Raw genomic sequence first — 13,595 nt, 5'->3', positions numbered from 1 at the left:
GAAACAAATATATCCAACAGCCACAACCTAAAAGTTCTACCTTACATTGTGGCACTTACTGTTTTGTCTCAGGTCTTCATGCAACAGTGGTGCCGGAGCAAATACAGGTTTGGCTGCGTTGGTAGACTATTGGGGTATCTTTGGGAGTGATGTAAGCTCTGGAAAGGCCAGTGAGTCTCCACCTGCACTGTCTTAAGCAGCTGGCTACCTCTAAATGAGGAGGTCACTCATTCGAGCAAGAAGAGGTTATAACTGGGTGGCCATGTTGTCTGTGGCCCACAAGATCCCAGGGGCAAGCCTCAAAATAGTAGATTCACCACCAAAAGGTATCTCAGACTTAGGAAGCTCCTCTTAAAAGAAGCAGCTCTTCCTTCCTCTTAGAGTAGAAACAAGAGAGCTCAGAGGAAGGACAGAAGGAAGAATGGATGGGCAGACAATGCATGTTGCTGCTAGGATACTTATCCATACATCATCATAGTCATGTTGTCAGTGGCTGCTCCTAGGGAAGGAATGTAAAGAAGCCAACAGGCTGATAAGAAAGTCCAGAAGGAACTTCAAAAAGTTGCAGGAAAAAGCTGCGTTATGGCCCAAACTCCCAGGAAACCTGCAAGTGCCTGCTTGCGGGAGGGAAAGGAACAGAAGAAAGCCAGTGGACTGATGCAAAAATCTGAACTGGACCTACAGGAGTTGCAAAGATCGGGTGAGAGAAGGCATAATAGTGTATAACTTAGAGCAACTGTTAGGAGAAAAAAAATAGACTTGGGATGACAAGATCCCTTGAGGAGTATTCCCTTAGAAAGATTAAAACTGTCCCTTCCCTATCCCATTGAACACTCTTCAACTACAACACATTCCTGAGCTTAACCCAGATGGGACTTCAAGTGGCTGCTATTTTGTCTCCTTTCACTACACTGTCACCGCAGTCCCTCTGGGACCTGGCACGTGTCAATTGGATTCGCTCATTGCAAACCCAGCTTATTGCAGGTAAAAGTATTGGGAAGAAAAATAAAACAAAACAAACCTAAGAATTCCTGGTGCTTCTGTCGTAGTGAGCTTCCTAGACATGCAGGCGTTGGGCAGTGGGGAAATGAAGAGGGGAAATGAAGAAAATATTCCTCTCATTTCATCTGTGCCTGTTTAGATTTAGCAAGTGAATAGATGTTTTGCTTTGTATAAATAAAGGATTTCTGGATGAACATACACTTGAACTCCAACTTATCTAAGGTGATTCTGCAGCTAACTGTGGTTGTGGAATGGTGACCCCGGGCACATGCTGAGTATATTCCCCATATGTCCCAAAAAGGACATAAAGTCTGGTAGCTCTATTTTCAACTTAAAAAAAAAAAAAAAAAGGACGTAAAGTCTGGATCAGTCACAGGAGGGACAGACCCCAATTAGTGTGGCATGAATGAATCAATTCAACACTGAAAAGCAGGTGGTGGGAGCAATGGAAGTAAATAATCTTTCCTACCTTCTTATTATAAATCTGAAAAGACCAATTACTTCATGTCCCAGTTGGAAAGGCATTTTTTGATGAGCCCCAGTGTCAAAGGGTAGATTGTGGAATGATAAACCATATTTTCTGCTAGCACAAAGCTAGCTGAGACCAGCAGCTTCTACATTTTCCCAAGCAAAAAAATCCTGCATGTGGCTTCAAGTTTCTACAAGGACACCAGGTGCTATCAGTAGTGTTATGCAATTCCCTTGGCAGAAGCATCCTGATGCAATTTGCCTTTGCAAGAAAGTCCACTCTCATAACCACACAGTACCCAGTATCACACACTTAGCCAAATGCATCTTCGTCCTCCAGTCCTTACAAAACATGAGACCAACAAGGGGTAAGATCTTCTCCTGAAGTACAACCCACAGCAAGTCCAGTACCACTGTGCTAACATGACTCTTCCTGTGATTCCAAGACCGCATCCTGCCTTTGCAGTAGATGCACCACCATGATATGATTGATATTCTTGCCAAAAAATGCTTAATTTGAATCTAATCATGAGGAAAGAATTAGACAAATCCAAATTGGGACACTTACAAAACAAATGGTGTTGATTCTTTAAAAATATCAGTTGTGTAAGACATGGGAACTGTGCTAGATTAAAGGACACTACAGCACAACAAAGCAATATGTGATCTTTGCAATATTAAGCACTTTCGTGAAGTGTTAAACTATCTGCAATGTACACTCAGAGTTGGGGAGAGCAAAAACATGGCAAAATGTGTGTGTGTGTGTGTGCACGCACATGCATACATAGGATAAAATAATTAGTAGAATTCAAAATGATGGTATAGTATAAATCTGGGGCTTATACCATTAAAAGGTTTTAAAACTAGCTGCAACACTTTTTCCCATCTTTTAAAAACATTTTCAAATGTTTAATTCCTCCTTCCATCACAGGAAATTGATTTATGTTGCCTTTAAACAAAAAGTCACTCTAGATAAATACTTACGAGAGCAGGTGGCAGTTTGCCACTCCAGACACTGTCCATATGGAAAAGAGATTATGTAAGCATTCGAGTCAACACATCGTCTCGTACTACTGCACCACATACACTCCATGCCATTGCTGGTACAGTTGGAGCAGGATGTCCGTAGGGAACATGGCTTTTTGCATGGCCTTGCATTTTGATTTGGACTAACTGGAATAAATCAACAAATATAATTATTTTATTTGTTAACTGTATTTTAACACAGATATATGGGTTTCATTTGTTTTGTGGTTTAGGGAATGTTGCAAACAAGCCAAGTGTGGGATAAAAATTATAGCAAAAACTACGTGATAAGATAAATGAAAATGAAGATGAGATGTTAACACTTCTTAAATTTATTATTAAATTTGAAAATTATACTTCTTTGGAAAATTCTAATCCATTACAAAGTACATAAACTTACATAATTTAAAAACTTAGAAATTGTAGCCCATGACCTAGTTTTCTATCTTTAGCTAAATATTACACAATCATTATTTACTTTCCCACTAAAATGTTTTCCATAAACATTCCATACGTTATCAAAACAAATGCCCTGTCCGTTAACATGTCATTGATATAAACAAACAATAAAAATAAAACAATAACTAAAATCTTTACATGAAATAGAATATAACACCCTTTAACTAAATATTTTTTTTAAATGCTAGCAACGATGTGAACCTTTGTTCATTGTTGGTAGAAATGTAAAATGGTACAACTTCTGTGGCAATCAGTATGGCAATTCCTCAAAAATTAAACATAGTATTACCATATGATACAGCAATTCCACTTCTGCCTATATACCCAAAAGATGTGAAACTAGAACTGGAAAAGATATTTGTAAACCCATGTTCATAGCATCATTACTCACAACAGCCAATAAGTAAAAGCGACTCAGGTGTACATTGATGGATGAATGTATAAACAAAATGTTGGATGTACATACAATGGAGAATTATTCAGGCTAAAAATGGAAGAAAATTCTAACATATGCTATGATATGGATGAACCTTGCCTGGATCAGTCAAACTCATAGACACAGAAAGTAGAAGGTGGTTGTCAGGGATTGGGGGAGGGAGGTATGGAGAGTTATTGTTTCATGGGTACAGAGTTTGGGAACATGAGAAAGTTCTGGAGATACATGGTGTTGATTAATGCACAATAATGTAGATGCACTTAATAACACTGTACTTTACATTTAAAAATGGTGAAAATGGGGAAGGGAGCAAGATGGCGGAGGAGTAGAAGACGTGGATTTCGTCTGGTCTCAGGAATTCAGCTGGATAGGGATCAAACCATTCTGAACACCTACGAACTCCACAGGAAATCGAAGAAAAGAATGGCAGCAACTCTGAACAGAAAAGCAATCACTTTCTGGAAGGTAGGACATGCGGAGAAGGGACTCTGAGGCGATATTCGGGAGAATAGACGGCGGGGGAGGGGGCCTCCGTTGGCCACTTCTGGCAAGTGCTAGAGCCGCAGAGAACAAAACTGGAACTTTCAGAAGTCGCTCCGCTGAGGGACGTCACTCCAGTGGCTAAGCTGGGGGTGTAACCCTCGTGGGACAGTGTGGTCTCAGGACCCTCGGGGTCACAGAAAGACCGGGGATGCCTCAGTGCAGCAGAGCTCCAGGGTATCAAAGCGGGGAAGCCGGCTGCAGAGACGGAGCTAAGGCACGAGCTCTCAGCTCAGGGTTGCCATAAACTGTGATCGGTGACAGTCAGGCCACTGCTCCTCCAGCAGGGACCCAACAAGCGGCAGATCCAGGGAGACTCCCCTTCCTCCCCCCGGGAGGAGTGCTGCGGGAGCGCACCGCAAGGATCTGCTGGTTTTGGAGACTCCGCACCCAGTCGGGTGCCAGAGATAGAAACGCTCGGTCACAGGCCAGGTGAGCACGGAGTGTGGCCGGAGACCAGGGAGATGGGAGTGACTGACTGCTTTTCTCTGGTGGCGCACTGAGGAGCGGGGCCCTGAGTTCTCGGCTCCTCCCGCGGAGACTGGGAGGCTGTCATTTTCGCTCACGTCCTCCAAGGCTGTACGGAAAGTTTGCAGGGAAAAAAAGCTCCCAAGAGCAAATCCGAGCAGATTGCTTAGCGTGGCCCAGCAAGGGCAGGGCAATTCCGCCACCAGCAAAGACATTTGGGAACCACGGCAACAGGCCCCTCCCCCAGAAGATCAGCACGAACAGCCAGCCAAGACCAAGTTTACCGATCAATGAGAACGGGAGAACTCCAGTGCTAGGGGAGTACGGCACATAGAATTGATGGCTTTTTTTACCAGGATTCATTAGTCTTTCAAAGTTAATTTTTTAAATTTTTTTTTAATTTTTCTTTTTCCCTTTTTCAACCAACATCTTATCAATCCCCTTTAAAAATTTTTTTTTATTTTTCACTTTTAGAGTCATATTCTATCCCTTCATAGTATTTGCCCTTATTTTTCGCATATATATATATATATAAGTTGTTCTCTCTTTAAAATTTTGAGATACAGTTTCTCCTAACATATCAAAATATACCCTAAATCACTAGCATATGGCTTTGTTCTACTAACCTGCCTGATCACATTCTCTCCCATTTTCTTTCTTTTTTTTTAATCCTCTTCTTTCTTTTTTCAAACACCTTCTTATCAATTCCTTTTTTAAACTTTTTTATACTTTTCATCTTTACAGTTATATTCCATCCCTTCATCGTATCTACCTTTATTTTTCTACATATTTAAGTCTTTCTTTCTTTAAAATTTTAGGAGGCACTTTCTTCTAACAGACCAAAATACACCCAAAATCTAGTGTGTGGCACTGATCTATGCACAAGCCTGATCATATTTGATCATATTCTGTTTTTTTGTTTTGTTCTGTTTTTGTTTGTTTTTATTTTTTTCTATTTCTTTTTTTCTCTTTCTTTTTTCTTCCTTTCTCTTTCTTTTCCCCTGGTTTCAAGTCTTTTCTGATTTGTTTAGGGTATATTTTCTCGGGACGTTGTTTACCTGTTACCATTTTGTTCTCTCATTCATCTATTCTCTGGACAAAATGACAAGACAAAAAAAATCATCTCAACAAAAAGAACAAGAGGTAGTACCGTCTGCCAGGGACCTACTCAATATGGACATTAGTACGATGTCGGACCTAGAGTTCAGAATCATGATTTTAAAGATACTAGCTGGGCTTGAAAAAAGCATGGAAGTTATTAGAGAAACCCTTTCTGGAGAAATAAAAGAACTAAAATCTAACCAAGTCAAAATCAAAAAGGCTGTTAATGAGGTGCAATCAAAAATGGGGGCACTAACTGCTAGGATAAATGAGGCAGAAGAGAGAATCAGCAATATAGAAAACCAAATGATGGAAAATAAAGAAGCTGAGAAAAAGAGAGATAAACAACTACTGGATCACGAGGGCAGAATTCGAGAGATAAACGATACGATAACCGAAACAACATTAGAATAATTGGGATCCCAGAAGAAGAAGAAAGAGAGAGAGGGGCAGAAGGTATACTGGAGCAAATTATATCAGAGAACTTCCCTAATGTGGGGAAGGAAACAGGCATCAAAATCCAGGAGACACCCCTCTCAAAATCAATAAAAATAAGTCAACACCCCAACATCTAATAGTAAAACTTACGAGTCTAAGAGACAAAGAGAAAATCTTGAAAGCACCTCGTGAGAAGAGATATGTAACCTATAATGGTAGAAACATTAGATTGGCAACAGACCTATCCACAGAGACCTGGCAGGCCAGAAAGGACTGCTATATATAACTCATGATATATTCAGAGCACTAAACGAGAAAAATATGCAGCCAAGAATATTATATCCAGCCAGGCTATCATTGAAAATAGAAGGAGAGATAAAAAGCTTCCAGGACAAACAAAAGCTAAAGGAATTTGCAAACACGAAACCAGCCGTACAAGAAATATTAAAAGGGGTCCTCTAAGCAAAGAGAGAGCCTAAAAGCAGCATAGACCATAAAGGAACACAGACAGTATACAGTAACAGTCACCATACAGGCAATACAATGGCACTAAATTCATATCTTTCAATAGTTACCTTCAATGTAAATGGGCTAAATGCCCCAATCAAAAGGCACAGGCTATCAGATTGGATTAAAAAACAAGACCCATCGATATGCTGTCTGCAAGAGACTCATTTTAGACCCAAAGTCACCCCCAGATTGAAAGTGGAAAACCATTTACCATGGTGGAAAACCAATTACCATGCTAATGGACACCGAAAGAAAGCTGGGGTGGCAACCTTATATCACACAAATTAGATTTTAAAACAAAGACTGTAATAGGAGATGAAGAAGGACACTATATCCTACTTAAGGGTATATCCAACAAGAAGATCTAACAACTGTAAATATCTATGCCCTTAACATGGGAGCAGCCAATTATATACAGCAATTAATAACAAAAGCAAAGAAACACATTGACAACAATACAATAATAGTGGGGGACTCTAACACCCCCCTGACTAAAATGGACAGATCATCTAAGCAAAAGATCAACAAGGAAATAAAGACTTTAAATGACACACTGGACCAAATGGACTTCACAGACATATTCAGAACATTCCATCCCAAAGCAACGGAATACACATTCTTCTCTGGTGCCCATGAAACCTTCTGCAGGAGAGATCACATCCTAGCTCACAAATCAGGTCTCAACCAGTACCAAAAGATTGGGATTATTCCTGCATATTTTCAGGCCACGATGCTTTGAAACTAGAACTCAATCACAAGAGGAAAGTTGGAAAGAACTCAAATACATGAAGGTTAAAGAGCATCCTACTAAAGAATGAATGGGTCAACCAGGAAATTAAAGAAGAATTAAAAAAATTCATGGAAACCAATGAAAATGAAAACACAACTGTTCAAAATCTTTGGGATACAGCAAAGGCAGTCCTAAGAGGAAAGTATATAACAATACAAACCTTTCTCAAGAAACAAGAAAGGTCTCAAATACACAACCTAACCCTACACCTAAAGGAGCTAGAGAAAAAACAGCAAATAAAGCCTAAACCCAGCAGGAGAAGAGAAATAATAAAGATCAGAGCAGAAATCAATGAAATAGAAACCAAAAGAAGAGTAGAACATATCAACGAAACTAGGAGCTGGTTCTTTGAAAGACTTAACAAGATTAATAAACCCCTGGCCAGACTTATCAAAAAAAAAGAGAAATGACCCAAATCAACAAAATCACGAATGAAAGAGGAGAGATCACAACCAACACCAAAGAAATACAAACAATTCTAAGAACATATTATGAGCAACTATATGCCAGCAAATTAGATAATCTGGAAAAAATGGATGCATCCTTAGAGATATATCAACTACCAAAATTGAACCAGGAAGAAATAGAGAACCTGAACAGACCTATAACCACTAAGGAAATTGAAGCAGTCATCAAAAATCTCCCAACAAACAAAAGCCCAGGGCCAGATGGCTTCCCAAGCGAATTCTACCAAACATTTAAAGGAGAATTAACACCTATTCTCCTGAAACTGTTCCAAAAAATAGAAATGGAAGGAAAACTTCCAAACTCGTTTTATGAGGCCGCCATTACCTTGATCCCAAAACCAGCAAAGACCCCATCAAAAAGGAGGATTACAGACCAATATCCTTGATGAAGATGGATGCAAAAATTCTCACCAAAATACTAGACAATAGGATCCAACGGTACATTAAAAGGATTATTCACCACAACCAAGTTGGATTTATCCCTGGGCTGCAAGGTTGGTTCAACATCCTCAAATCAATCAACATGATACAATACATTAACAAAAGAAAGACAAAGAATCATATGATCCTCTCAATATATGCAGAAAAAGCATTTGACAAAGTACAGCATCCTTTCTTGATCCAAACTCTTCCGAGTAGAGGGATAGAGGGTACATACCTCAATATCATAAAAGCCATCTATGAAAAACCTACAGCGAATATCATTCTCAATGAGGAAAAGCTGAGAGCTTTCCCCCTAAGGTCAGGAACACAGCAGGGATGTCCACTATCACCACTGCTATTCAACATAGTATTAGAACTCCTAGCCACAGCAATCAGACAACAAACAGAAATCCAGGGCATCCAAATCAGCAAAGAGGAAGTCAACTCTCACTCTTTGCAGATGATATGATACTTTAGGTGGAAAACCCAAAAGACTCCACCCCAAATCTGCTAGAACTCATACACAAATTCAGTAAAGTGGCAGGATACAAAATCAATGTACAGAAATCATTGGCATTACTATACACCAACAACAAGACAGAAGAGAGAGAAATTAAGGAATCGATCCCGTTTACAACGGCACCCAAAACCATAAGATACCTAGGAATAAATCTAATCAAAGAGGCAAAGGATCTGTCCTCAGAAAACTATAAAATGCTCATGAAAGAAATTGAGGAAGACACAAAGATGGAAAAACATTCCATGCTCATGGCTGGAAGAACAAATATTGTGAAGATATCAAAGCTACTTAGAGCAATCTACACATTCAATGCAATTCCCATCAAAATACCAACCACTTTTTTCAAAGAAATGGAACAAATAATCCTAAAATTTGTATGGAACTGGAAAAGACCCCGAATAGCCAGAGGAATCTTGAAAAAGAAAAGCAAAGCTGGCGGCATCACAATTCTGGACTTCTGGCTCTATTACAAAGCTGTCATCATCAAGACAGTACGGTACTGGCATAAACATAGACACATAGATCAGTGGAACAGCATAGAGAGCCCAGAAATGGACCCTCAACTCTATGGTCAACTGATCTTTGACAAAGCAGGAAAGAATGTCTAATGGAAAAAAGTCTCTTCAACAAATGGTGTTTGGAAAATTGGACAGCCACATGCAGAAGAATGAAACTGGACCATTTCCTTACACCACACACAAAAATAGACTCCAAATGGTTGAAAGACCTAAACGTGAGACAGGGGTCCATCAAAATCCTAAAGGAGAACACAGGTAGCAACCTCTTCAACCTCAGCCGCAGCAACTTCTTCCTAGAAACATCGCCAAAGGCAAGGGAAGCAAGGGCAAACATGGACTATTGGGATTTCATCAAGATAAAAAGCTTTTGCACAGCAAAAGAAACAGTCCACAAAACCAAAAGACAACCCACAGAATGGGAGAAAATATTTGCAAATGACATATCAGATAAAGGGCTAGTATCCACAATCTATAAAGAACTTATCAAACTCAACACCCAAAGAACAAATAATCCAATCAAGAAATGGGCAGAAGACATGAACAGACATTTTTCCAAAGAAGACATCCAAATGGCCAACAGACACATGAAAAAGTGCTCAACATCGCTCGGCATCAGGGAAATCGAAATCAAAACCTCAATGAGATACCACCTCACACCAGTCAGAATGGCTAAAATTAACAAGTCAGGAAGCGACAGATGTTGGCGGGGATGCGGAGAAAGGGGAACCCTCCTACACTGTTGGTGGGAATGCAAGCTGGTGCAACCACTCTGGAAAACAGTATGGAGGTTCCTCAAAAAGTTGAAAATAGAGCTACTGTACAATCCAGCAATTGCACTACTGGGTATTTACCCCAAAGATACAAATGTAGGGATCCGAAGGGGTACATGCACCCCAATGTTTATAGCAGCAATGTCCACAATAGCCAAACTGTGGAAAGAGCCAAGATGTCCATCGACAGATGAATGGATAAAGAAGATGTGGTATATAGGGGGGCGGAGCAAGATGGCGGAGGAGTAGGAGACCTAGATTTTGTCTGGTCTCAGGAATTCAGCTGAATAGGGATCAAACCATTCTGAACACCTACGAACTCAACAGGAGATCGAACAGGAGAGTAGCAACAACTCTCTGAACAGAGAAGCGACCACTTACTGGAAGGTAGGACGTGCGGAGAAGTGAATCCGAGGCGATATTCGGGAGGATAAACGGCGGGGGAGGGGCCTCCGCCGGCCGCTTCTGGCAAGTGCTAGAGCCGCGGAGCACAAAATCGGACCTTTTAAAAGTTGGCTCGGCGGAGGGACGTCGCTGCAGTGGCTAAGCGGGGGGTGGAATACTCCCGGGACAGTGTGGTCTCAGGACCCTTGGGGTCACAGAGAGACCGGGGGTGCCTGAGTGCGGCAGAGCTCCCAGGTGTCGGGGCGGGGAAGCCGGCTGCAGATACGGAGCAGAGTCGCGGGCTCTCAGCTCGGGGTTGCCATAAACTGTGATCTGCGGCCCAGTCGGGGCACGGCTCCCCCAGCAAGGACCCAACAAGCAGCAGATCTGGGGAGACTCCCCTTCCTTCCCGGGGAGGAGCGGTGCGGGAACGCACTGCAGGGATCTGCTGGATTTGGAGACTCCGAGCGGGGTCGGGTGCCAGAGATAGCAACGCTCGATCACAGGCCGGGTGAGCATGGAGAGCGGCCGGAGACCGGGGACACGGGAGTGACTGCTTTTCTCTGGGGGCGCACTGAGGAGCGGGGCCCCGAGTTCTCGGCTCCTCCGGGCGGAGACTGGGAGGCCGCCATTTCTGCCCTGGTCCTCCAAAGCTGTGCGAGAGCTTGCAGGGAACAAAAGCTCCTGAGAGCAAACTGGAGCAGCTTCCTTAGCCCGGACCGACAAGGGCGGGGCAATTCCGCCTCCGGCAAAGACATTTGGAAACCACAGCAACAGGCCCCTCCCCCAGAAGATCAACACAAACAGCCAGCAAGCCAAGAACAAGTTGATCGATCAAGGAGAATAGGAGAACTCCAGCGCTAGGGGAATACTGCACATAGATTCATGGCTTCTTTTTTTTTTTTTTTACCATGATTCATTATTTCATCAAAGTTAATTTTTGTTGACTTTTTTTTATTTTTCTTTTTCCCTTTTTCAACCAACATCTTATAAATCCCTTTTTTTTAAAAAAAAAAAAAATTTTTTTTTTCATTTTTAGAGTCATATTTTATCCCTTCATAGTAGTTATCCTTGTTTTTGGCATATATATATAAGTTGTTCTCTCTTTAAAATTTTGAGGTACAGTTTCTTCTAACAGATCAAAATATACCCTAAATCACTAGTGTATGGCTTTGTTCTAGTCTCCTGCCTGATCACATTCTCTCCCTTTTTCCTTTTTTTTTTTTTTCCTTAAATCTTCTTTCTTTTTTCAAACAACTTATCTTACCAAGTCCTTTTATAAAATCTTTTATAATTTTCATCTTTACAGTCATCTTCCATCCCTTCATTGTATCAACCCTTATTTTGTACATATATGTCTTTCTTCCTTTAAAATTTTAGGAGGCACTTTTTTCTAACAGACCAAAATACGCCCAAAATCTAGTGTGTGGCACTGATCTATGCACTAGCCTGACCATATTTGATCATATTCTGCCTTTTTTGAATTGTTTTGTTTTTGTTTTTATCTTTTTTTCTTTTTTTTTTCTTTTTCTCTTTCTTTTTTCTTTCTTTCCCTTTCTTTTCCCCTGGTTTCAGGTCTTTTCTGATTTGTATACAGTATATTTGCTGGGGACGTAGTAAACCTGTTAGCCTTTTGTTCTCTCATTCATCTATTCTCCTCTGGACAAAATGACAAGACGAAAGAAATCACCTCAGCAAAAAGAACAAGAGGTAGTACCGTCAGCCAGGGACCTACTCAATACGGACATTAGTACGATGTCGGACCTAGAGTTCAGAATCATGACTTTAAAGATACTAGCTGGGCTTGAAAAAAGCGTGGAAGTTATTAGAGAAACCCTTTCTGGAGAAATAAAAGAACTAAAATCTAACCAAATCGAAATCAAAAAGGCTATTGATGAGGTGCAATCAAAAATGGGGGCACTAAATGCTAGGATAAATGAGGCAGAAGAGAGAATCAGCGATATAGAAGACCAAATGATAGAAAATAAAGAGGCTGAGAAAAAGAGAGAGAAACAACTACAGGATCACGAGGGCAGAATTCGAGAGATAAGTGATGCGATAAGACGAAACAACATTAGAATAATTGGGATCCCAGAAGAAGAAGAGAGAGAGAGAGGGGCAGAAGGTATATTGGAGCAAATTATAGCAGAGAACTTCCCTAATGTGAGGAAGGAAACAGGCATTAAAATCCAGGAGGCACAGAGAACCCCTCTCAAAATCAATAAAAATAGGTCAACACCCCGACATCTAATAGTAAAACTTACGAGTCTCAGAGACAAAGAGAAAATCCTGAAAGCAGCTCGGGAGAAGAGATATGTAACCTACAATGGTAGAAACATTAGATTGGCAACAGACCTATCCACAGAGACCTGGCAGGCCAGAAAGGACTGGCAAGATATCTTCAGAGCACTAAACGAGAAAAATATGCAGCCAAGAATACTATATCCAGCTAGGCTATCATTGAAAATAGAAGGAGAGATCAAAAGCTTCCAGAACAAACAAAAACTAAAAGAATTTGCAAACACGAAACCAGCCCTCCAAGAAATATTGAGAGGGGTCCTCTAAGCAAAGAGAGAACCTAAAAGCAGCAAAGAGCAGAAACGAACACAGACAACAGACAGTTAACAGTCACCTTACAGGTAATACAATGGCAGTAAATTCATACCTTTCAATAGTTACCCTGAATGTAAATGGGCTAAATGCCCCAATCAAAAGACACAGGCTATCAGATTGGATTAAAAAACAAGACCCATCAATATGCTGTCTGCAAGAGACTCATTTTACACCCAAAGACACCCCCAGATTGAAAGTGAGGGGGTGGAAAACCATTTACCATGCTAATGGACACCAAAAGAAAGCTGGGGTGGCAATCCTTATATCAGACAAACTAGATTTTAAAACAAAGACTGTAATAAGAGATGAGGAAGGACACTATATCCTACTTAAAGGGTCTATCCAACAAGAAGATCTAACAATTGTAAATATCTATGCCCCGAACATGGGAGCGGCCAATTATATAAGCCAATTAATAACAAAAGCAAAGAAACACATTGACAACAATACAATAATAGTGGGGGATTTTAACATCCCCCTGACTGAAATGGACAGATCATCTAAGCAAAAGATCAACAAGGAAATAAAGATGTTAAATGACACACTGGACCAAATGGACTTCACAGACATATTCAGAACATTCCATCCCAAAGCAACGGAATACACATTCTTCTCTAGTGCCCATGGAACATTCTCCAGAATTGATCACATCCTAGGTCACA

General features: G+C 40.8%; 1 protein-coding gene across 1 annotated transcript in view; it reads right to left on the bottom strand.

Annotated features, from left to right (window-relative positions):
- The window catches only part of ATRNL1 (attractin like 1), an 891,320-nt gene that overhangs the window by 690,871 nt on the left and 186,854 nt on the right, over positions 1 to 13,595 (bottom strand). Inside the window, 1 exon segment of the mRNA XM_027596871.2 lies at positions 2,455 to 2,643. Coding sequence (XP_027452672.2) covers positions 2,455 to 2,643 — 189 coding nt within the window.

The sequence above is a fragment of the Zalophus californianus genome, chromosome 15 (assembly GCF_009762305.2).
Source record: "Zalophus californianus isolate mZalCal1 chromosome 15, mZalCal1.pri.v2, whole genome shotgun sequence".
Lineage (NCBI taxonomy): Eukaryota > Metazoa > Chordata > Mammalia > Carnivora > Otariidae > Zalophus > Zalophus californianus.
This window is presented reverse-complemented; position numbering and strand designations above follow the sequence as displayed.